This window comes from Cydia splendana, chromosome 23 (genome assembly GCF_910591565.1).
Source record: "Cydia splendana chromosome 23, ilCydSple1.2, whole genome shotgun sequence".
Taxonomy (NCBI): Eukaryota; Metazoa; Arthropoda; class Insecta; order Lepidoptera; family Tortricidae; genus Cydia; species Cydia splendana.
Genome location: NC_085982.1, coordinates 12675743 through 12700811, shown reverse-complemented (window position 1 = coordinate 12700811; position 25069 = coordinate 12675743). Strand labels below are relative to the sequence as shown.

At 38.3% G+C, this 25069-nt stretch overlaps 1 protein-coding gene across 1 annotated transcript in view; it reads right to left on the bottom strand.

Annotated features, from left to right (window-relative positions):
- LOC134801795 (protein stum) overlaps positions 1 to 25069 on the bottom strand; it is an 82562-nt gene that overhangs the window by 9392 nt on the left and 48101 nt on the right. Inside the window, exons 3-4 of the mRNA XM_063774395.1 lie at positions 15678 to 15811; positions 10320 to 12747 (exon numbers count right to left, since the gene is read on the bottom strand). Of these exons, the coding sequence (XP_063630465.1) occupies positions 10320 to 12747; positions 15678 to 15811 (2562 nt within the window). The remainder of the gene's footprint in view (positions 1 to 10319; positions 12748 to 15677; positions 15812 to 25069) is intronic.

The following is a 25069-nucleotide window of genomic DNA, read 5'->3' as shown; positions in this document are numbered from 1 at the left end:
CTTACTTTAGTAATTGGACTTAATTCCGATCCATCTTACTGCAGGCGGTACAGATAATTCTGTAGTTTGGGATGACAATAACAAACATAAAACAAAAAGACCAACGGCCGACAACGGGAAGGACGGATGATTTTAGCATATATGTTGGTATGTTTGTATCGAGTGTTCCAACGGAGCTTCAAAGAATGTCAATCTATTTGTTTTTATCAGGCGAGAGACATAGGTTAGGTTAAAAAGAGGAGATTTTTACTAATAAAACTGTAGTCGTGAAAGCTTTCAAAAGTCATTTTTTTTTAATTCTTACAAATACCTCTGTAGCTTTCAATCCTACAGCAAGATGGATTGTGTATAAAGCCCTAAGTAGTGTAGTTAGTATAGTTTGTGCATTCGTGAATCGCATTCAGAACGCCGACATGCGAGCTTCCGTTTACCTTAGCAGCGTGGATTGGCCGGGGTAACTAGAATTTGGAAAACAAATGCCATTCTTTAGTTCTTATTATTCTGCAATCAATACGGTTTGAATGAATCAATGTTTTAATGTTTTTTTCTGAATTGTAGTTGTACTCTGGCAAGCCAACTTTACTAGAAAATGGCGCGAAATTCAAAATTTGTATGGGAGATGGTCCTTTGCGTCTGTATTTGTCAAATTTGTCGCCTTTTTCGACTGTTAAAGCTGGTTTGCCCGAGTGTACATGCTAAATCTGTTAGAGTTAGACCAAGCTAATATGGCAGCGATTTTGATAGCCCAAACTGTGCAAGTGTCAAACGTCAAACTTCTATGAAATTATGACATTTAAATAACACCTCCACAGTCTAAGCACTAAGCTATCAAAATCGCTGCAACTTAGCTTCATGTTATTTTTCTGAATTGTAATTAAAGGCTCATTTGGGCAGTGCGAGAACTCGCACGAATTTCATTACATTGCGGTATTTAATCTGTCGGCTAAATTCGATGTACATAACCTTAATAGTCCTCAATGTAACTAAACTCATATGCGAGTTCGCGAGTCGTCTAAATGAGCCCTAAACCTGTCACATGAGTCTTAAATGTGCGTTGTAGACTTTATATGTCTGTACTCTCAAGAGCAAAGAAAACAGGTCACTCTGAGTTGTCTGTGCAATGTTGCCCTTTTTTATTTCTATTGCGTGTTGATCCGGCTCGAAGGACCATATAATTATTTAGTCACGTTTCCACGATACAGTTGCGTGAGCGAGACCACAATATTCACTAATGAGCAGTTACTTGATGTTTCAATTAATACAGTCAAGTTTATTGCTTGTTAAAAACAGCCAATGATAAGACAAAGAAATATATTTTACCCCAGGCCCAGAAAGTTTATGATATTTCTGAAAAAAATAAAGAAATCAAAGTATGCCCTTCATTCATTGTTATTACTATGCCATTTTGGTCTTAAAAAAATGGTGACATAGCTCATTATACAAATCCAAGCTGCCTTTACGTTTCGGTCACGGTATTTGTATTAAAATTACCTACTAAGAATTCCACATTACACGTTATGTGTGCCATTTATTTAATATTAAGGTCAGCTTTATGACTAAGTTGACTCGGAATTGTTAATGTATTCAGAAAAACTACACATGATTTAAAAATTACCCGTTATCATTGCCATACCGCTTTGGCAGTAGTTCATTTGGCAAAATGTAGACAGTCCTATTGTGTATCATATTCACTTTAAAACCGATCGAATCACATTACTAATCGGAAACGTTATCATTTTTCAAGCACTAGTTGACGTTTTGACTTTTTAAAATGCGCGCGAATGGTGATGCGGCACGTGACATTGCGTTTTATTATTGCAAGCGTTTTTATTTTTTTCCAAGATGGCGCCCATCGCGCGGGCGGGGTGTTCGCCGTTCGAAGGCGGACTGCTTGCCCGATTTCTTTAAGGGTTGTATTGAGTGCCAAGTTACGTATAGTCTTGCGTGCTGCTCGAGATTATAACTGGTCGAGACTTTACATTAACCACTTTCTTTGCGGGTGAATTAAAAAGAAACTTTGTTGTTTACGTCCATAGTTGATTATTTAAATTATATGCTTTATATGGTCGTTAGGAATAACAAAGGAGTTTCTACGTAATATGAAGTTTTAATTGCTTTTATTAAACGTCTTCCATATGGTCTGCGTGACACTCGGTCAGACATTTTAATTGTATACCGGTCTATATAGACCAGATTAAGATTATGACTCACAAAGGTGTAAACGAACAATAAGAGTTATTGTGGGTCTACAGTCTGCACTGCAGGTGTAGACTGTTATTGGGATCGTCAAATTAAAAACATTAAAATAGATTTTCAAATTACATACATGGTCCTTCTAACCAGATACAGACTTGTAAATAATTATAAATGGCTATTTGGCTTAGCGACAATAAACCTAACAAACCGTCTAGCACCGTTAAAACGTTCGCAAAATTTTATTGTATGGAAAGTTTTATAGTTCCCTGCTGAGTTGGTGCAACTGACCCTTAATACTTTAGAAATAAATGGGGTTGGCAACTGTCAAAGGTTTGCATAGATGGCGCCATCATAGCTTGCCCCTTTCACTAGTTTAGTTCTATGAGATTTGGCTTAAAGGGCTGGAATCTAGGGCATAGAAATCCATAAAGAAAAAACAAAAATTTTACACAATTTTAAGGACTGATAGGGCAAGGTATGCTGGCGCCATCTGCTAAATACTTCGTACGGCCAACCCCATTAACAAAAGTTTCGTCTTTTACTGCACTTCCTAAATGAAGGAAGGTCAAAGTTCTATACATGTGCCCCGTACATACATAAAACAGACCCGATAGACCGAATAATACGCAAGTGAAGCTGCAGGCACGCCTAGTATTGCATAGGTAGGTGCGCAAAAAGATGACCCAGCATGGGACCTAAAGTAGAGCGCGGGAAATCCGGCAGAACGGCCTCCATACACGTACGCAGCGGAAATTGAAAATATATCAGCACAATGGGGCTGAGCTGATACCGAGAACTTTTACATTATACTTTTTAATCTAATAAGTAATTTGGGTCGTTAATTTCCTTGCTAATGTAACTCTTCAGGTACTCGACATGTTGCGAATAAATATAAACGCTAAAAGAAAATTTGGCAACCGTTATTGTCACTTGCGGTGTTCGAATACCTAAATACAATTCAACTCGAATTCAGTTCAGTCATATTCGGAAATTTAGAACATTACGAAGGCTTTATACATTTTGCAGGCTTGAGCTTACTGCAATATGATATCCGGCTAGAAGGACCATTTCCGTATTTAATAGAACGTTACTTCCCAAGTTCCCACCACGCATAAAAGCCGTGTCCAGTGGAAGTTACGGCTGTTACGCGTTGCGGGGCCTATGCTGGGCTTCGCCCTTTATGCTGATACATTTAGTTAATCTATTATTTGGACTATTACTATTTTTAGTTTCCAAATAAAAGTTAGAGACGACTTTGACACCTTCCTTTACAACTGGCCGGAGGAAGCACAAAATCGGAAGTTATCGAGAACCAGGGGAGAGGCCTTTGCCCAGCAGTGGGACACTCAAATAGGCTAAGAAAACAAAAATTAAAAAAAAATGTTTCTCTCTTTCTTTATTTCAATATATTACACTGCTTTAGTTAGAAAGAGTCACATGAAACGTGTTCAGTCTATTGTGGTAACCCTACAAGTGTTTTCTTACGAATGCGTCAGCCCTGGCCATTGGCAGGGCGATATGTAAATGCGTTGCGGTCACGGCACTGCCCCCAACTACCAGCAACTTAACCGATATTTGGTAGACCTTATGTCTTTGTAATAAAATACAAATGGACAGTTGAGACGACGGTGGTACAGGAAATACCTAGCATAGAGTCGGACCACGCTAATTTTTCCTGCCGAAAGCTACATCAAGTATAGCACTCCCATAGAATATGTATATATGCATTTATTGTTACTGGCAAAAAGTTAGGGTATTCAGTATAGCTTGGTATAGCTACTTCAATCAAACGATCGTACAGCATAAGTATCGGATCACAGCGAGAGGCCACACACTCCAGCACGGATATTATGGCAATTTTTGTCTACGTGACAGCAAGATAAAACGGCTTTCGATCCCGCTGTGTTAAAAAGTGACAGTTAAGTATTTTATCACGTGGATAAATCCATCCATAATACGCCTGCAGGTTTGTAGAGACATGAAGTTGCTGACCAAGACATTTTATTAACACTGATCTGTAGGACCGGAAAATCAGTTAAGGTCGTTTTTCAAAAAGTTGGCACCGCCAGGTTAAAATTTATGTTTTTCAAAAATTTTGCATTTTCGCATTTTTTTTTATTGGGATCGTTAAAAGGCAACTTAAACTATTAGAAAATGTGGAAGGGAAGCAATTCCTTCAATTAGTTTAGAAGATATAGGCGTTTGAAATTCAGGTGAATGATATCAAGGACAGGTGAAAGATATTTTGTGTCCAGGTTATCGATAGTAGAAGCAGGTTATCGAGAAATAAGTACAAATTCCAATGAAAATATTGACAGGTTATCGAGAGGCGTCATTAACCTGTGTCCGTTGCCGTTAACCTGGTTTCTTGTCATCATTCACCTGAAATGAGTGTCATCCACCTGTCCACCACATCATTTTCAACGTCTTCTAAAAATAATCGAAAAATGTGTCATTTTCTATAAAAAGGGACCTTATAGTCCACTACGATGATTAAAATTTTGGATTCTGACCCACCTCACCTTCGATTCGATTCCCAATTTAACAACAAGTTTCTGTGCATAAGTAAACATTCAATCTTGCTGTCTATTCACCCTGGCAGTACCTAGTGGAACTCAGGTTTGGTGCAACATAGGCACATGCTGTTTTGGTCATTCGATAAGTCTTGATGAGGAATTGGGTGGGCGGTACCCAAGATAGAGCTGATGCTGAATCCTCGGAGTACCTAGTGGAACTCAGGTTTGGGGCAACACAGACACACACTGTTTTGGTCATCCAACACGTCTTGATGAGCACTTGGAAGAGCAGTACCCAAGATAGAGCTGATGCTGAACCCTCGCAGTACCTAGTGGAACTCAGGTTTGGTGCAACATAGACACACGCTGTTTTGGTCATTCGACACGTCTTGATGAGCACTTGGAAAAGTGGTACCCAAGATAGAGCTGATGCTGAACCCTCGCAGTACCTACTGGAACTCAGGTTTGATGCAACATAGACACACGCTGTTTTGGTCATTCGACACGTCTTGATGAGAACTTGGGAGGGCAGTACCCAAGATAGAGCTGATGCTGAACTCTCGTAGTACCTAGTGGAATTCAGGTTTGGTGCAACATAGGCACACGCTGTTTTGGTCATCTGACACGTCTTGATGAGCACTTGGGAGAGCAGTACCCAAGATAGAGCTGATGATGAACCCTCGCAGTACCTAGTGGAACTCAGGTTTGATGCAACATAGACACATGCTGTTTTGGTCATTCGACACGTCTTGATGAGCACTTGGGAGAGCAGTACCCAAGATAGAGCTGATGCTGAACCCTCGTAGTACCTAGTGGAATTCAGGTTTGGTGCAACATAAGCACACGCTGTTTTGGTCATCTGACACGTCTTGATGAGCACTTGGGAGAGCAGTACCCAAGATAGAGCTGATGATGAACCCTCGCAGTACCTAGTGGAACTCAGGTTTGATGCAACATAGACACATGCTGTTTTGGTCATTCGACACGTCTTGATGAGCACTTGGGAGAGCAGTACCCAAGATAGAGCTGATGCTGAACCCTCGCAGTACCTACTGGAACTCAGGTTTGATGCAACATAGACACACGCTGTTTTGGTCATTCGACACGTCTTGATGAGGACTTGGGAGGGCAGTACCCAAGATAGAGCTGATGCTGAACCCTGGCAGTACCTAGTGGAGCTCGGGTTTGGTGCAACATAGACACACGGTGTTTTGGCCATCCAACACGTCTTGATGAGCACTTGGAAAAGTGGTACCCAAGATAGAGCTGATGCTGAACCCTCGCAATACCTAGTGGAACTCAGGTTTGGTGCAACATAGACACACGCTGTTTTGGTCATTCGACACGTCTTGATGAGCACTTGGGAGAGCAGTACCCAAGATAGAGCTGATGATGAACCCTCGCAGTACCTACTGGAACTCAGGTTTGATGCAACATAGACACATGTTGTTTTGGTCATTCGACACGTCTTGATGAGCACTTGGGAAAGCAGTACCCAAGATAGAGCTGAAGCTGAACCCTCGCAGTACCTAGTGGAATTCAGGTTTGGTGCATAGGCACACGCTGTTTTGGTCATCTGACACGTCTTGATGAGCACTTGGGAGAGCAGAACCCAAGATAGAGCTGATGATGAACCCTCGCAGTACCTAGTGGAACTCAGGTTTAGTGCAACATAGGCACACGCTGTTTTGGTCATCCAACACATCTTAACGAGCACTTGGGAGCGCAGTACCCAAGATAGAGCTGATGCTGAACCCTCGTAGTACGAGTGGAATAGACTTGGTTCATCATAGGCATACGCTGTTTTGGTCATCCAGCACGTGCTGGGAGAGCAGTAGGTACCCTAGATAGAGAAATCCTTGAAGAGTTCCGTTCTGATCTTCATCAGCAGTTCCACTTCATCAAATGTCACTTTTGTGTATGTATATGCTTGATTTGTAAATAAAAACACAAAAATCACTATATGTATGCCTTTAAGATTTGAGGAGTTCCCTCGATTCTTCATGGATCCCATCATCAGAGCTGGGTTTTGACAAAAACGGGACCAATCTGTATGCATATACATACAATCAAAAAAAGAATTTTCAAAATCGGTCAGGTAAACAAACGTTAAGCATTGAGGTTTCAGATTATCATCATCATTCACTTGCCCTTGCCCCATTCATTTGGGGTCGACGCAGCATGTCTTTTTCTTTTCATCCATCACAAATCTACTTACGACATTAGTGTAACAAATTTTTTTTTCAAAAAAAAATCCAGGGAGGAAAATGGGGTCTACGTTTGTATAGAGAAACAGTTGTCCACTAACGACTTAATAAACATAATCACTGTTTGAGTATATGTAACGTGGATTTCAAATAGTTATCGTTCACCTGTCATATGGCAGGTGAATGACGCTTCATTCACCTGCCAGTGCATCATTCACCTGACTTTTTTGGACAGGTTAACGAGACTTAAGACAAAAGTACACAAATTTGAATAATATACAGCTTTAACCGACAGAATAGTTTTTATTCCTAAATTAACACACAAAAGCGATATAACCGCTATATAATTATATAGTTACGAATATTAGTTGTGGTATCAGTGACATTAACCTGCCGCAAAATCTCATCCACCTGGCAGTTTTAGCCAGGTGGACGATATGCAGGTGATGGGGAAAATGGCAGTTATATCGTGAATATACAAAATGTATTAGCTTGATGAACTCCATACTTAGGAATATAAAACTAAACTATTGATTACGTTACATATCTTAATAGTAATGCGATAGGTTACACAATTAGCAAGATATCGACGCCAGGATAAAGAGTACTTACCCATTACAAACTCCAATTTCCGATACTTTGTCGTTTGTGTTTTATTTGCGAAGCACAATAACCACGTCTTCGTGCTACCAGGTGATAGCTGATGAGTGACGGCTTCGGCTCGTGCGGAGTGAGACGGGATAGGTGCGGTGGGGGTTATACAATCGTCGTGAACGTGACGCGCCAGGTGAATGTTAAAAATTGCCTTGGACAAACTTTGAAGCCGAATAACTTAAAATATAAGTATAATATTGTTATGCGATAGTAATACTTTAAAAGTTAAGGATATATGTTAATAAAATACGGTAATGACGTTAAATTAAGTTAATAATTTGTGTGGTTTTCATAGCTCGGAACATCAGTACCTCGCGTTAGGACACGGCAGGTTAACGGATAAACGTAGTTACAATATTTTTTTTTGTAATCAATTTTTATTAAATCCTTTTTAAAGTATTAGGCCTCTGTGTAAAAAGTCTCTCTAAATATGTGTTAAAATTTTATATATAAAAATTATACATAATGAAAAAAAGTTTTAACATTAACCTATTTACAGGTGGCGGTGCCAACTTTTTGAGAAATGACCTTAAGTGGTTGCCTTAGTAGACAACTGATCTACAAGAAAAAGCTTGTTACCTATAGTTAACGCAGATTAACAAAAACATAATTAATGCCTCATTTGCACGCCATAGTTCTGTATGATTAAAAATACAAAAAGATGACGTTAAATGGCCTATTTGGCTTCAGCCCTGAGTAGGTATGATATGAACATTCCGGAAAAAGTTCAATTTTTTTTCGGGAACTTTACAAAATTTCGTTTTCTGTCGTTTTTTTTCCAGTTTTATTCAGAATTTTCTTTCCGGGTTTTTTCAACGCTAGACATAATTCAAATTTCATTTTTCGCGCTAGGACCTCAGAACTTTAATTAGAATTCTATTTGAGTATGAGCCCTTGGAAGTAAAGCATCTAACATCTGTGCACCTGCCGCGAAGAAACAATTTAAGTATCTTTTTCCACCTGCACCCGAGCGCAACCACAGACAAACAGTGTAATTCCTTTATTAGAGACAGACAAAATAATAAAGATTGTCAACCTACATACAAATAGTATACGGGCCATTTAGTTAAATTATGTTTTATCCCTTTCTTACAAATGCATAAGTCAAAATGACAGATACAGACAAACGATTATTAGGTAATTGAGATTTGTAGCGGTTTAAGGGGGGGAAGTCACTTGAAAAATATATAATTTATGTTTTGTGTTGATGTTTATTACTTAGAAACGCATAAACGGCTTAACAGAGATTAATACATAGTGCTAGCATAGTGTAAAAAGTAACAGTGGTCCAACGGCCTTTGACGTGTACCGAGCGATAACCGAGACCGAGAACAATGCGATGACAGCGATGTATGCAGCTCGGGTGCCCCCCCCCCCCCCCCCCGTGTCTCCTCGTTGAACAACTGTATAGACTGTGACTGTGGTGCTACTGTTCTGATTGTTCCAGGAATAATGAAATTTATTTTCAATTGCAGTAGTTTATATTGTTAAAAATACTACATTGTTTATTAGTAAAATTCAATTAAAAATTTCAAAAAGGATTTTAACTAAGTAAATTATAAGAGTATGAAGTTACAGGTAAACTAGTAAAGTAATAATTTAGCTGTATGTCAAAATGCTCATATTGTTATGAAATACAGTCTTTGTTATTTATTTGTCTCTACCCTGATGAAAACGATAGCCCACAGACAATAGACCGCACTCTCTGGGGCATTTTCACTAACTTAATAGGCATAGAGAAAACACTCTAGAGGAAGAAAGTTGTCTTTGCGCAATAAAATGTGGAATAATTGTCTTTAACTTACTTATGGTTTGATTTCCGTGATCTGCAATACTGTTTAATATTAATTTAAATGCGGTTTAATTTCTAGATTACTATGACGGTCCTTAGGGTAAAGTAATTGAGTAAAGTCCTAATGGACGTCTGCACTCTGCAGTCAAAATACAGAAACTACATAATAAAGGATGATTCACGCTAGAATGGTAAAAAAAAAGCGCTGGTGGCCTAGCGGTAAGAGCGTGCGACTTTCAATCCGGAGGTCGCCGGTGCAAACCCCGTCTCGTAACAATGAGTTTTTTTAGAACTTATGTACCTACGAAATATCATTTGATATTTACCAGTCGCTTTTCGGTGAAGGAAAACACCGTGAGAAAACCGGACTAATCCCTATAAGGTCTAGTTTTTACTCTCTGGGTTGGAAGGTCAGATGGCGGTCGCTTTCGTAAAAACTAGTGTCTACGCCAATTCTCGGGATTACTTGCCAAGCGGACCCCAGGCTCCCATGAGCCGTAGCAGAGATGATGTCTCAATTTCTAGATTACGATGACGGTCCTTAGGGTAATTGAGTAAATTTCTAATGGAGGTCTGCAGTCAAATACCTTGGCCACAGAAACTACAATATAATAAAGGATAATAAAATTCACGCTAGAATGGACCGGGTCCGGGCCGAAGGAAGTTTTCTATGAAAGGTAGTCGGTAATCACGAGATGTTTTCTATAGAAAACTTAAGAGTCGGACACCTCGGGCTGGAGCCGGATCCTTCTAGCGTGAGTCATCCTTATGTAATAGTAATTTAGCTAGTTTTAATAATATTTAAATAATAAAGATTGATACTAACCGATGTCACAGAAATTTTCATAATTTTGTAGAATATGCATAGAACGAAGTACCTACAGCATTTAATTTAATTTAAAAGAGTATCTAAATGTTAGTCCTGTAATATATATTTGTATAACTATAACTCACCCTCCATTGCTGTGTGTCGACTTGTCGGAATCGTTTCCGTCGGCCATTTTGCTCTGTACCGCCATCTTGTTTACCCCCGGAGAAGACAGATTAGAACTCTGCACTTCCACTTCTGGTTCTCCTTTAACTAGCGTCTCGCTCATAGTTTCAACTACCTCACTCGGTTTTTTCTCGTTAACAACCATAACTATAGGTTCTATAGTTTTTTTGGCTTCTTCGACTTTATCTGTTACTTTAGGCTCTTCGACTGGTGTTATAATACTGTTTACAATCTTAGTCGCTTCAGAACGAATCTCTGTAACGGCTTTGTCACTTTCTTTTACAATTTCGTCTTTAGCATTTGCCGCTTTAGTTACAATTTCACTTTCACCTTCTTTTATTTCGTTTTTAGTTTTATCTGCGAAGTTCTTAGCCTTGTTTTTAGCTTCTTTTTCAGCTATTGCAGCAGCTGTTAATATATTTTCAGTGGAAACTTCGGGTGTCTTAAGGATGTCATCTATCTTTTGTCTCACTCGTTCCACTTGGGGATTAGTGTAAGGCGGCAGTAAAGGTTTGAATTTCATATTATCATCCATGAAATTTGAACTCTTCTCAGGTTTAGCTGGCTTAGGCGCCTTTTTCTCTTCAGGCTTATCTTCAGTAATTTTGTTTTCTTCAGCGATATCTTTCTCTTTTTCTCTTTCTTTGTCTTCATCTTTAGGTGCTAGTGAGTCCTTAGAACTGTGTCTTTCGAAAATACCTTTCTCTCTCGCTTTTTCAAAAGCAGCGGGTAATTGGTTCGTAACTTTTGTGACGACGTCTAACGGCTGAGCAGTTATAGCAGCTGTTGTCATCGAAATTACACTCTTCTTCGTTAAAAGCACTATTTCACCATTTTCATTAACAATCTTGTCATATTGCGTTTCATTATCTTGACACTTGATGTCATCTTTTTCCGTCGATGTATTGGCAACGGTTGGTTCAACTTTTGTTTCAACCTTGTCTTTTACTTTATCTTTAATACTAGCAGATTTAGCTTTTTCAACTTTAGCAGGTTCTCTTTTTGCACTTCGTAGTGTTTCTTCTCTCACAGGATCTTTCTTTATACCGACTTCATTTAATTTAGGAGTCGATTGAGCTTTAGGCTTGATATCTCTTTTACTCTCCCTTTTAACTAAGGGTGGTTTTTCATTCAGTGTTTTTGTACTGGGTGTTCTGACTAAACTTTTCATGCTGTTCGTTCTATTTATAGGTTTCTTCACTTCAGGTTTGGTAACATTAGGTTTCTGAGTCAATCGAGTGCTCGGTGTCCTATTCACGGGTTTCGTCTGAGCAGGCCTGGATGGAGGTCTAGAGGAAATAGAGACTTTAGTGAGTGGCCGTCTTTTCTCCGGGCTGGGGTCTCTGCTTACAGTTCTGCTAGGCTGTCTAGAATTCAATCTAGATGTAGCAGGCGTATTACCGGCAGTTTTGATTGGTTTCTTGGCTAACGGGGAAGGTTTTGGCGTTTTGGCAGAGCTTGGTTTCAGGTCTTCCGTCGGGCTTTTGTTTGGAGTCCCAACGATGGGCGACAATCGCTTAGCATTGATGAGTCTGTTAGAAGGAGGAGGTCCTGCCCTTCCGGGGGAAATCGGTGGTTTTCCTTTGACAGTTGTAGTTACATTTAAATGCTGAGTGCTCTTACTCATATTCCTTTTGTCATGCGCTCCCCCTCCAATCCTTATCGTCTCATGTATGCTACTTGTACTATTTGACATATATCTTTGACTCCTGTTCAAATTACTTTCAACGGGTTTCCTTGAGCTTGAAAAATCGCGTACGGCCACTGTTCTTTTAGGTGACACAGAGCTTTGTCTCTTAGGGATCTTAGAATGCTGAGGAGATCCATTGTTAGACTGCGGTTGCGATCTCGACACTGTCCTTCGAGACATATGTGTCACAGGTTTAGCAAGCCCATCAGTCCCATTAACAAACTCTTTACTATCAGCAGGTATGTTCTCATAATGAAGAATAGCAACTGGAGAGCTCGATCTGCTCTTCAAATTGATTTTATTAGGCGAACTGCATCTTGATGTAGTTCTAGAGCCAACAACGCTTCTTATAACATCAGCGCTTGCATTTTTATCGAGAATTCCCATTTCTTTTAACAACGCTGCTTCTTCTTCTATTCTTTTCTGTTCTGCTTCGGCTTCATGCTTTTCTCTGTTCAGCTCACTTAATTCTCTGACTTCTTCTATGTTTTGTTTGAGGAAGTTGCGGGGGGAGTGCGGCCTGCTGAGAGCGAGGGGGGCGAGGGTGGCGGCGGCCATCTTGTCCGCCTTGGAGAGGGAGTTGGTGCGCCTGCGCGTTGGAGAGCTGGCGCGAGAGTTTGCGCGAGAGTTGACGCGAGAGTTGGCCGCGGAGGTCCGCGGGGTGTTATGGCGGGAGGTCTCTTCTCTGAAGCCTCGTCCTGGGAAAACAGAGAGTTTGACATGGTGTTATTCCAATTAGGTAAGTCATTACAATTTGGGGTTTAACGAAATCGAGAGAGAGAGAGAGAAAATACTTGTACGTAGGTAGGATTGTGCGGTTATATACAGGGTGTCCCATAAGTGACACGTCACAGTGACACTGGAGGTAGACCAGGCCAAGAGGACCCAAACCAACTTAACATGACCCCAGTAAAAGTGGCACGGTTTTCGAGTTATTGCCAAATTAAGGTTTTTCATGAATTTTGACCGTTTTTAACATCGTTAATGCCAGTGTGCACTCGGAAAGGTCTCGAAGTTAGTTTTTTTCATGTGTAGGCCATCATGAATAAAAATTAAGATAACAGAATAAGTATTTTATCGATAAACAATGTAAAACACATAAAAGTACTGGTTTAATCTTGAATTAAATTCACAGCGAAACATCAATTTCGACTTTGACCACCTGTCGTGAAAAAAAGATACTAAAAAAGTAATGAGCAAATAACGTCAAAAAATTGATCATGTTATGTAGATTCAAAAATGGTATAACACATGTACCTTCCTGCAATAAAATAGGAATTATTATCATCTTTCGAAAGCCTCATAAAAAATAAGTGAAAACTAGGAAATCTGCAATCCGTTGCTACTTGTAGTAAAAATAACGATTTATATTGGGATATCTAATTCTGGATTCAGAAATAAAAAAACGCCTATTCAGTATTTGCCGAATGCTTAAAAGAAAGAGATGGCAAATGGGTATGTCCCTTTTTAAGGATATCATTGAGTTGATAAAGGTTCAAAGAAAATAAAAAACTACAGGTTGAAGTTTAAGCAATTTTTCTAAATCTAATGGGTTTAGGTCCTGGGAACGCGGCGGCCATGCCACTGGTCCCAATTGGCTGATCCATCTGGGAATTTCTGTGTGAGGTGGTCAGGGACATCACGAGCGTAGTGTTCTAGGCAGCCATTTTGCTGTGGATCCAGCTCCAGAAGATGGATCGGCCGACTGGTACCAGCGGCATGGCCTACGTTCCCCGGACCTAAATCCATTAGATTTTTTTATTGGAGATACTCAAAAGATAAATTTTACTCCGACCCAATAAGGTCCCAAGAGGAAATACGACGGCATGTTCGAGGCAGCACGAAACATTTCCGAAATTAATTTAAGTAAATTAACTTGAAGTTTTACAAGACGGTGTCAAGCATGCATACGAGCCGGAGAAAAGCAATTCGAGCACCTATTGTAAAATAATTTCAACCTAACCTTTCAAACTTCAACCTGTATTATTTTCTTAGAACCATTATCAACTCAATGATATCCTTGAAAAGGGAGATAAGGATTTTCCATCTCTTTCTTTTGGGCATTCAGCAAATACTGAATAGGCTTTTTTATTTCTCAATCCAGAATTAGATATCTCAACATAAATCTTTATTTTTACTACAAGTAGCAACGGATTGCAGATTTCCTAGTTTTCACTTATTTTTTATGAGGCTTTCGAAAGATGATATTAATTTCTATTTTATTGCAGGAAGGTACATGTGTTATACCATTTTTGAATCTGCATAACATGATCAATTTTTTGACGTTATTTGCTCATTACTTTTCTAGTAACTTTTTTTCACGACAGGTGGTCAAAGTCGAAATTGATGTTTCGCTGTGAATTTAATTCAAGATTAAACCAGTACTTTTTTGTATTTTACATTGTTTATCGATAAAATACCTATTCTTTTATCTTAATTAACTATTCATGATGCCGTACACATGAAAAAAACTAACTTCGAGACCTTTCCGAGTGCACACTGGCACTAACAATGTTAAAAACGGTCAAAATTCATGAAAAACCTTAATTTGGCAATAACTCGAAAACCGTGCCACTTTTACTGGGGTCATGTTAAGTTGGTTTGGGTCCTCTTGGCCTGGTCTACCTCCAGTGTCACTGTGACGTGTCACTTATGGGACACCCTGTATATTAATATATTTGTATTTATTTATATATTTATTTATTTATAAGTACCTATGTATTAATATTTTTATGGACATGTAATTGTTTCGTATATCTATATATGTATATGCCTTTGCACCTAATGCACCTCATCGTATTTAGTTATGTTTCTAGGGTTACCTACTTCTTTTAAGTCTCGCCGTCATGTACATTTTACCTTAGTTTGACTACCATTTCATATGTATCTCTCAGTTACTTAAAGGTTAGCTGGAAGAGATCCCTTAATGGGATAAGTTCGCCTTTGTACACATTCACTGTTTTCTCTCTGTGTTATGTACTTGTTTTGTGCAATAAAGTGTTGTACTATAACTACTACTACTTGTAATATAAAAACTATATTTTTGATGTGACACCCTAATGTAATTTTTTCTGCTTAATATACTTATGTCCGGAATTCAACTTAATTCTTGGATTTTACAAAGTCACTATGGATCTTTATAGGAAGGTTAAGTTAAGCTCTTCTGTATGTGTGCATATTTATAATGCACACAGAATAAATATGAGGCTAGTTACTAAGTCTCCGTCACCTTCTGACGTTATAATTAAAACGATCATACGATGGACCATGGTTGAAATACTGGACAATAGGTGGGTGGTTTTAAAGTACCTTTAAAGGGCGAGACTCTTCCCGTTCTAGTTTCGATGGGAAGCGAGCGTGGGCTGGAAGGGCGAGAAGCGACAGGCGTCTCCGCTATTATTGCGAAAGATGACTCCTTTTTAAGAGGTAGGTAGGTATGTATGGTAGAGGATGACTTGGTGTATTGTACCTTTAAAGGGCGAGACTTCCCGTTCTAGTTTCGATGGGAAAGCGAGCGTGGGCTGGAAGGGAGGGAAGCGACAGGTGTCTCCGCTATTATCGCGTAAGATGACTCCTTTTTAAGAGGTAGGTAGGTATGTATGGTAGAGGATGACTTGGTGTATTGTACCTTTAAAGGGCGAGACTCTTCCCGTTCTGGTCTCGATGGGAAGCGAGCGTGGGCTGGAAGGGCGGGAAGCGACAGGTGTCTCCGCTAATATCGCGAAAGATGACTCCTTTTTCCGCTTCGCCGTTGGCACCACGCTGAAAGAGAAGAAGCATTTTTGTTTTGAAAAGATTCAATAGTACTTAATTAATTTCTAATAGTACATAGTACTAGTACTTATATAATTAACTAATAGCAGAATATAATTTTGAAACATTTTTCCGACAGCGATCGAATCTTGTCTCATGTCACCAGATAAGTAGGTTTTAAGCCTTAAGGATGACTCACGCTATACCAGGCCGGGGCAGGCCGGAGCTTCCGGCGCTTCGTTTTTTATGGAAAGCACCGCGTGATTACCGATTAGAGGTCATAAAAATTTACATGTCGGACGCCTCGGCCCGGGCACGACCCGGTCTAGCATGAGTCATCCTTAAATTGAAACCCAGTAGTGGATAAATTAGTCTTAGTAAGATAATCTTCTCTTGAGTTTAAAACGAACTAGATCGTATGTGTTGGTCGATTTCATTTCATTCTTGATAGCTATATTGTTATTCAAAATTTAGATAAGCCTGAACGAGAAAAATAAATATTTCCAATATGGTGTTTTGTTAAAGTTGAAGGCAAAATTATGAATGTCTAAATCTAACCCTATTATTCATACAAGATAATTTTGTAAATTACTCTTCATTTCCTAAACGCTTCAAACGAAATCGTCATTCAATTAATTCTAATTCCCAAACGAACTTAAAGTGCTCACGAAATAACCCTCGTGTTTATCAGTTCCACAAACAAATTAAAGACAGCTCATTCGGCGCTTTTACACTTTACTGTGCGACCACGGCAACGACACGATTTATCATGGATTGTATGTATAATATTAATTGTATACCTACCGTCGCATACATAGTGTACCTGTCGTAAACGTCAATGTGCGCAATACCTCTTTACACTTACGGCGCGATTCGGGAAATGAATTAGAGATTCACTAGATATGAAATAGTAAAGATAACATATCTTTAAGATAAGATAGTGAATCTCTAATTAATTTCCCGAATCGCGCCGTTAATTTCTCTGAGTTGCTTAAATGTTAGCGGGAAGAGATCCCTTAAAAGATTAATTCACCTTGGTAGGTACCCTTCATTGTATTCTGTCTGTGTTATGGACGTCCTTGTTTTGTGCAGTAACGTACCTATTCTACCCTCGTAAGACCCATCATATAAAGTTTTCAATTATTTAATTTTAACCTTATTCTATAAGTAAATTAGAACGAATTTCGTTTGCTTTAAAAAGCAATGAAACAAAAGAAATGCTACTTTATTTGGTTCAGTAAAGGTTCAAATTAGATTGCACGAATATGTACATTGTAATGGTCTTCATAGTTTCAAAACCCGACTTAAGCGACACCTTCTTCAGATTCAAAAAGAACTACCTCTTGGCGGTAGAGCAATACCCTCTTACCTACCTTCTTATCTCTGAAAATAGCCCAGCCAAACAATACATTAGACTATATTCTTAACAAATACGTATGCACTTCACACTCAATATATATCCCAATCTATATACACAAAACGTTCCTTTTTTAATATATATATTTTAATATGATACTGTATTACACAAACTAACGAACACACAGTCTATTTAAATTGATAACGGAATGGAAATAAAAACCTCAGGACAGTTTCGAACACATTTTTCAGTCTGTTTTATTCTCGTAAGTTTCCCTATTTTGAATTCGAACTTTGGTGTATAGTAGATTAGGATGACTTTCGTTTGTTTTAGAAAACAATGAAATAAAAGAAATTGTACTTTATTCAGTTTTTGATAGGTTCGAATTAGATTGAAACAGAGTGTACATTGTAATGCACATTGGGCCTTAAGGCGTATCCAGATTAGTCAATTTTTCGCCAATCTGATTAAATTGCCCGATCGAATCAGGAGGTGCGGACGGACGCAAACGGCAATTTGGCTCGCTGATTCGATTGCCCGATCAAATCAGGAGGTGCGGACACAAAAATGCCAATTTTCGAAGCTAGTATCTATGGAATGCTAGGATATGTACGTGCGTTTGTTTATGGTTCTAAAATTGTTGATTAAATTGTGCGGACGCTAGATGAGATTGGCGCCAATTATTTTCCTGATCAAATGGACCGATTTGATCAGGCCCGTCTGGATACCACTTTACGAGGTTAACATGACGACAATCGTGTCGTTGCCGTGTGGGTACCAGTGTAAAGTATAAAAGCACCCATTCTGCCGGATGTTATTTGTTCTCTATTTTCTTTACCTTGATTTTCGCCGTCATTTTGTAGTTACGGTCTACTATGGGTGAAGTAGTGAGTCAAGTTTGAAAAGTCAAAAGTCAAGAGTGAGTCAAAAGTCAAAGTTGATGACTCTAGTCAAGTAGTCAGGCGTAAGGTGATTGTTTCATAATTATGGTGCGTGGGATTTTCGTACATGATTCATTATGCGTGAGGTTGTTCTTTTGTTATTTACTTAAATACTTTGGATAAGGATTTTCCACACAGCACATAACTTGGCACCCAAGCACCCAGCATATGTAGATCTCAATTCTTTTGTCAACGAGTCAACAACGACACCTATTCTTAATATTGAACTTGGATCTCATTTCGCATTTATATTGTTGTTGGGATTTAATCTTCTTGAGCATGTTTATGCTAATTGTTTTATAAGTATACAGATTTAAAAAAGTAACATTAGAATCATTAATTATATTTAATTATATCCTTGCTACGAGTATGTGCGTGTAAGCGCGGTATAAAAATATTCGAATGCTAATTTTCTTCCACACATTTAATTTAAGTCACAGTTATCTACTATAAGTAGGTACATTTACAATTTAAAACTTTCGTGTGTTGTAAAAATATCCGACCATAACTGATGGGACGCAAATCTAATTATCTTTATTAAAATATAATTTCGACTTGTAGGTACCGCAGTGACTCGGGTGGCCTAGTGGTTGACATGCGTGGGGTTATAGGCGTCCAGTCTACGGTGACCGCTTACCAATAGTACATGTAAACCTATATAAAAAAACAAAATAATCGTAATCGAACTCGGAAATGTGTAGTCATTCTTTAGCGACACTGGTAGAATAGTAAGTTATTAATAAATAACTTAATATATATAGCCTCTTAAAGTTATGTTCCACATCGCATGTAATCCGTATTCGGTTCATAGTTTAATCGTTATGTGCTCGTGAGTCTCGTGACGGTTCGAGTGGCGAGTATCGAGTGACCTCGGGGGGTTGACCAGCGCTACGGCGAATTTCGACAAAGGGGGTTTGATCGCTTATTTCGACTGGTTGACTGAATGAGATCCTAGGGATAAGTTAGCCTTTCTAAGCGACGTTATAGTGAAATGGCACGTTATTATTTGGCCGGGGCGGGGGCGAATCTACGGCATTCGACAAAGGGAGCGTGTTAAGAAAATATCTATTCGAACTGAGATTTTGCAATCTGTCGCCGAGAGGTGAGGATTTTATAATTACAGATTTCCTTTTTTAAGTCACTTGGTATGACTGAAGTGGATGCAGGAGACAATTATCAGATAAACTGATATGGTAATATCTACGTAGGTAGGTACATTGATTGCTTTCTCATCAAATACAAAGATCCTATACAAAGTGACGTTTTCATACATAGCTCTTTAGGTTTTGTTATTATGAAACAAGAAAAATCATTTATTTACAAACAAGATATATAAAAGAAATTAATAACTAGCTCTAAATCTAAATTATGAAACATAAAGTCATGAATATGTAAACAAAATCAAATATGTAATATTATTTATTTTTGGCAACTAAGGCCCTTGCCATACCCATTTATACAATACATACCGTACAATAAAAAAAACTTATAGCTCATGTAACTCATGTTAACTATTAAAGTAAAAGTATTAGGTCAAAGTCAAGCCAATTCAATAAAAACATTAACCAATTATGGCTCAATTAAATGCAAAAGTGAAACAAGATGTTTATCCAATTACGGAGATTATAGTAACATTATGCAGTTATTTATTAGTTGATTGCCCGCGAAATGCGATAATTCAACTAATTGATACTTAAGCGGTATAATGGAGCCATCACCTTGATCGAGACGGTCGAGTGAACACTTTTTTGGTATGGAACGAATCGCGGGTAATTAGAATTTAGCTTATTGGTCGGTTTCGGTTGTGAATATTGAAACCTAGTAGCCTAGTTATGAGAGACGTAATATATGATTCAAAGAAAGAAAAACTAAGTATGGGCAAGTTGTAGTCTAAAGTGGTTTATATCAGCATATTGGGTACTTATAACCCCAACCACTTGGATTAAGGATGACTCATGGCCGGAAGACCGGGCTGTGGCCGGAGCTTCGTTTTCTATGGAAAGCACCACGTGATCACCGATCAGCCGTCATAGAAAATTACATGTCGGACGCCTCGGCCCGGTCTAGGGTGAGTCAACCTTAAGTCGGTAAAATATGTTTTATTACGTCTCAAACAACTCAAAAATGTGTCTGTAAAAAGATCCTAACCTGCCAAAATATTGAAATTACCGAACGAAAAGAAAGTTCGTCCCGCAGAGCGACAATTTATTTCGCTGACCCCGTCAACCCCTTAGCGTCAACTTCAAGGATCCAGCCTTGGTCGCCGAATTACAACAATAATGTGTGTGAAAATGAAAACTATAATATTGTTTGCGACCTTAAACAGCCTAAATTATAGATAATTTAAGTTGTCGCAGTCAAAATAACTTCTATTCGTGGACATGTTGTCAAACTCATAAGGGCTTGTCAAATCACGCGAGGTTCGATAGGGGGAGGGGGGGTCACGAAAACATCACGATAGGTCACGTTGGAGGAGGGGGGGTTTAAGAAGACCTCACGTGTATTTTTCTACAGTGAACGAAACTAAGAAAAAAGACCTACCACATGAGTATATAGATACTTTTTCTCGGTTTCGTTAAACATAAATCTTCACTCCGCACTTGAAAATAGCGAGTTTATTTAACGAAAATAGAAAAATAAACAAGATTGTCTATGTACAATACATCTCCCCTAAACAAACAGTTATTTACATCCTATTTTTTAATTTCTTGTTTAATAGCAGACTTAGTGCCTTTTAATGATTATTGCTAGCTATCCACTGTAGGTAAATAAGTTAATCTTCCTCGCGTTGTCCCAGCATTTTGCCACGGCTCATGGGAGCCAGCATGGGGTCCGCTTGACAACTAATCCCCAGAATTGGCGTAGGCACTCGTTTTTACGATAGCGCCACTGCCATTTTACCTTCCAACCCAGAGGGTAACCTAGGCCTTATTGGGATTAGTCCGGTTTGCTCACGATGTTTTGTTGTAATAAGTAAAGCAAAATATTTTATATGCAAAAAAATCTGTAAAAACAAGCTAACTGTTGTATGTATGTTTAGTTTTGTTGTAATAATGTTTAACTAAAATGGTTGGCCAAGCATGTACCTAAACACGGTTCGTAAGTAGGGCTGTGGTTACGTACACGTGTGCACTTTCGCCCGCTACGCGCGGGTGCGCACGAGCGGGGCATAGGCGGTAGCGGGAGCGGAAACTGGGATTTTTATTGCCTCAAATGTGTCTCAATTTTAAATGGTTTCTTTTAAGGATGTTTTGTTAAGGGGTTGTTAATCCTTTATTTCTGTTTTTTTTCTGAAGTAGAGTTACATTTATAATACGTTTATTAGGAATAGGATTTTTTGAGATGAGGTACTTCAGTAGTTAGTACCTAATATGCGGTTGGTACAGTACAGTCACGGAGTTTAATTTCTGAGTTTAGGTAAAATCCTAAGGTAAAGGTAAGGTTAGAACCCTAAATAGCACAATAATTAAAATCCGCGACCATGCTTGTCAGTAACGTAACGGCACGTGAAAAAATGGCTTACTTATTTTTCTTGAGTACTCAACATAAAAAAAAATATGCACGACGGTGGGAATTGAGGGCTATAAACACATCGCCACTGATGCTTATATAATCAGCGTTTTAAGTTGAGGTAGCGTTAGCTCTTCACAAGACTATCTGCCCGATTCAAACTTTAAGATACGTCAATTAATAGATCTAGAACCGTTATGGATTAAGATGTATCAGTGTCAAAAGTGACGTTTTTGTTTGAAGAAACGTCACAACATTTGACACTGACATATCTAATCCATATCGTTTCTAGGTCTATTAACTGACGTATCTTAAAGTTCGAATCGGGCCGTAACTCTTATGACTTGGACCGCGCCGACGGTACGCACTATGGCTAAACGGTTCAGTGACAATTACAGCCCTCCGCGCACCGAGCATGCGGGTTGTGGACCTGCTGGACATTGCACTTGCCATGTGATATATTATTGGATCCAATACAAGTACATATATATACTGCCGGTATAACTATTCAAGTCGTAAGTTGCTTGGGACACCATCTGCCTTTTGGGTGAAAAATGTTCAGTTTCACTCGGTAGCAAAGTTTGTTTAACCTCTAGTTGCCTTGAAACCCTGGCGACGCTCAAGATTATTTTCGACACACTGGCTACGCTCGTGGTTCCATTTTGTTATCTTTCGGCTCGGGTATCAACAGCAACTTTAAAACGCACGAGGGGTCAAACAGCAACCTTAAAACAAACAACTATGTTATAAGTTGAATCATCGAGAGCGTGGAATTGCATATGTAGTAGTATTGTTTGTTTACAGGCATTCTATATTTGAATTTTCTATTTTCTTGTACTATCAGCATACAACCACTACAAATGCAATTCCATCTTCTCGATAATTCAACTATACCATTAATAATTTTACGGTTTAGAGTTTCGGAGAGCCTAGGTCTTCTTTCTCAAGCACTAACAACCTGAAACATGTCTAAAAACAAGTGAGTCTAAACCGTAAAATTATTTAATGTTAGTATGTATTACAACAGTTTAAATTCGAATAACTAATGTTAAACTTATTCGAGTCATATAGTTATGTTAGACTCGTCTAGACTAATTTATAAATGATATGTTGTTGAAATCAACGACTTGCATCGTAAATACTCGTATTTAGGATAACTCGCCGTTCTACCAATTTCCCCAGCCCTTTTTAACCATGTTTAATAACATGTATGAATTCAAGCTTGTACAATATATTATTAAATCCACATAGAACCTTTCTACTTTCTATAACCGTGGAACCGCAGCCCGCCTTCAGCGTGTAAGCCTTCGTTTGCAACCACAGCGATTAGTATAGAAACTTATACTTCCAAGATGAGAATTCATCAGTGTTGCATCAAGCATGGGTCGCACTTGTAATAATATACCCCCTTATTCATAAAACCTGATTTAGTTAAATTATGTTTTATCCCTTTCTTTCAAATACATATGTCAAAATGACTGATTATAAGCGACAGCGACTGGTTGAGTTTGCACTGGAAAATAAATTAAAAATTATAAACAGTGTATTCAAAATAAAAGAGAAAAATAAATGGACCTGGGAATCACCAAATGGTTTGTACCACAACGAGATTGATTATATTCTCACAAACAGACACCAAGATATACACTCTTTTGACATCATACATAACCTAAACTTTTATACTGACCATCGGATGATAAGAAGTAAAATAAATATAAAGAACAGAAAAACAAGGAGATTGATTACAAACAATAACAGAATTACTAGAGACTTACCCATTATAATCGGAGATAGTGGACAGTACTGGGAAGAACAATTTGCCAAAGCTATTCAGAATTCATCAGATATACAAAAACAATATAACAACATAGAGAAGGTTATTAACAATCTACTAAAACAAATACCATTAGAAAGGAAGGCGGAGAAAGATATGATAAACCATAAGATATACAGTTTATTAGAAAAAAGAAAGGAACTATATAAAGAAAAAAGGTCGAAAAAAGCAAAAAGAGAGATCACAGAAATCAGTAAACAAATCAACAGACTAATGGATAAAAATAAGAAACAGAAAAGACAAATTATATTTGAACATCATATAAATAAATCCGGTGCAATTAAGCAAGCATACAGAGAGCTGCAAAGAACTTCACAATGGGCAACAAGCATGAAAGACAAACATGGGAAACCTATCTCCAGCAGAGCTGAAATATTACATAAAGCTACTCTTTTTTACCAAGACCTATATGCATCACAAGAAGATTATGTACAATATCCCTCTATAAAAATACAAGAAGGAGATGTTCCAGCGATACTTGTTACAGAAATTGAGCATGCCATTAAAACTCAAAAAAAGGACAAGACACCGGGAGAAGACAACATTACCAACGAACTACTAAAATCAATGGTTGAACCCCTAAGACGTCCGCTTCAGGTACTGTTTAACAACATCTTATTTAGCAAAGAAATTCCTGTACAATGGTCACAGTCTACAATAACCTTGTTACATAAAAAAGGTGACAGAGGCGATCTAGGGAACTATAGGCCGATAAGTCTAATGTCCAATATATATAAAATATTCTCAAAAATCATATTGAACCGCCTTACGAAGAAATTGGATGAAAATCAACCCCGAGAACAAGCCGGGTTTCGTAAACGGTTCTTAACCACAGACCACATACAGGTTGTCACACAGATTGTGGAAAAATCAAATGAATATAGAAGAATTATATATCTATGCTTTATTGACTTTACGAAAGCATTTGATTCATTAGAACATGTCGCAATCTGGGAAGCACTAGCACAGCAAGGAATAGAAGAGCATTACATAGAACTACTGTATAACATGTACGTAAACCTTACAGCAAAGATCAAACTAGAAAGGGAAGGAAGAGCTTTCCCTATTAAAAAAGGTGTTCGTCAAGGTGATCCAATATCCCCAAAAATATTTTGTTCAGTGCTGGAGATGATCTTTAGAAATCTTAACTGGGACAACAAAGGACTAAAAATTGATGGAGAATACCTAAACAACTTACGTTTCGCGGATGATATTGTAATTTTTGCGGAAGATCCTAACCAACTAGAAGAAATGTTACAAGACGTAGTGAACGAAAGTAAAAAAGTGGGCTTATTAATAAATACTTCGAAAACAAAAATTATGTCTAATGGTCCAAAGAGAAGAATCTACGTAGATGACAAGGAAATAGAATATGTCAAAGAATATATATATTTAGGCCAGCTGATATCTTTTGAAGAACAGACTGATAAAGACATAAAACGTAGAATTGCCCTGTCTTGGGGAAAGTACTGGAGCTTACGAGAAATTATGAAAAATAAGGACATATCTATTAATACAAAAAGAAAATTATACGAAGTTGCAATTCTGCCTTGTCTAACATATGGCTGCCAGACATGGGCTCTACGACAAGAACATGAATCAAAACTAGCTATGGAACAGAGAAA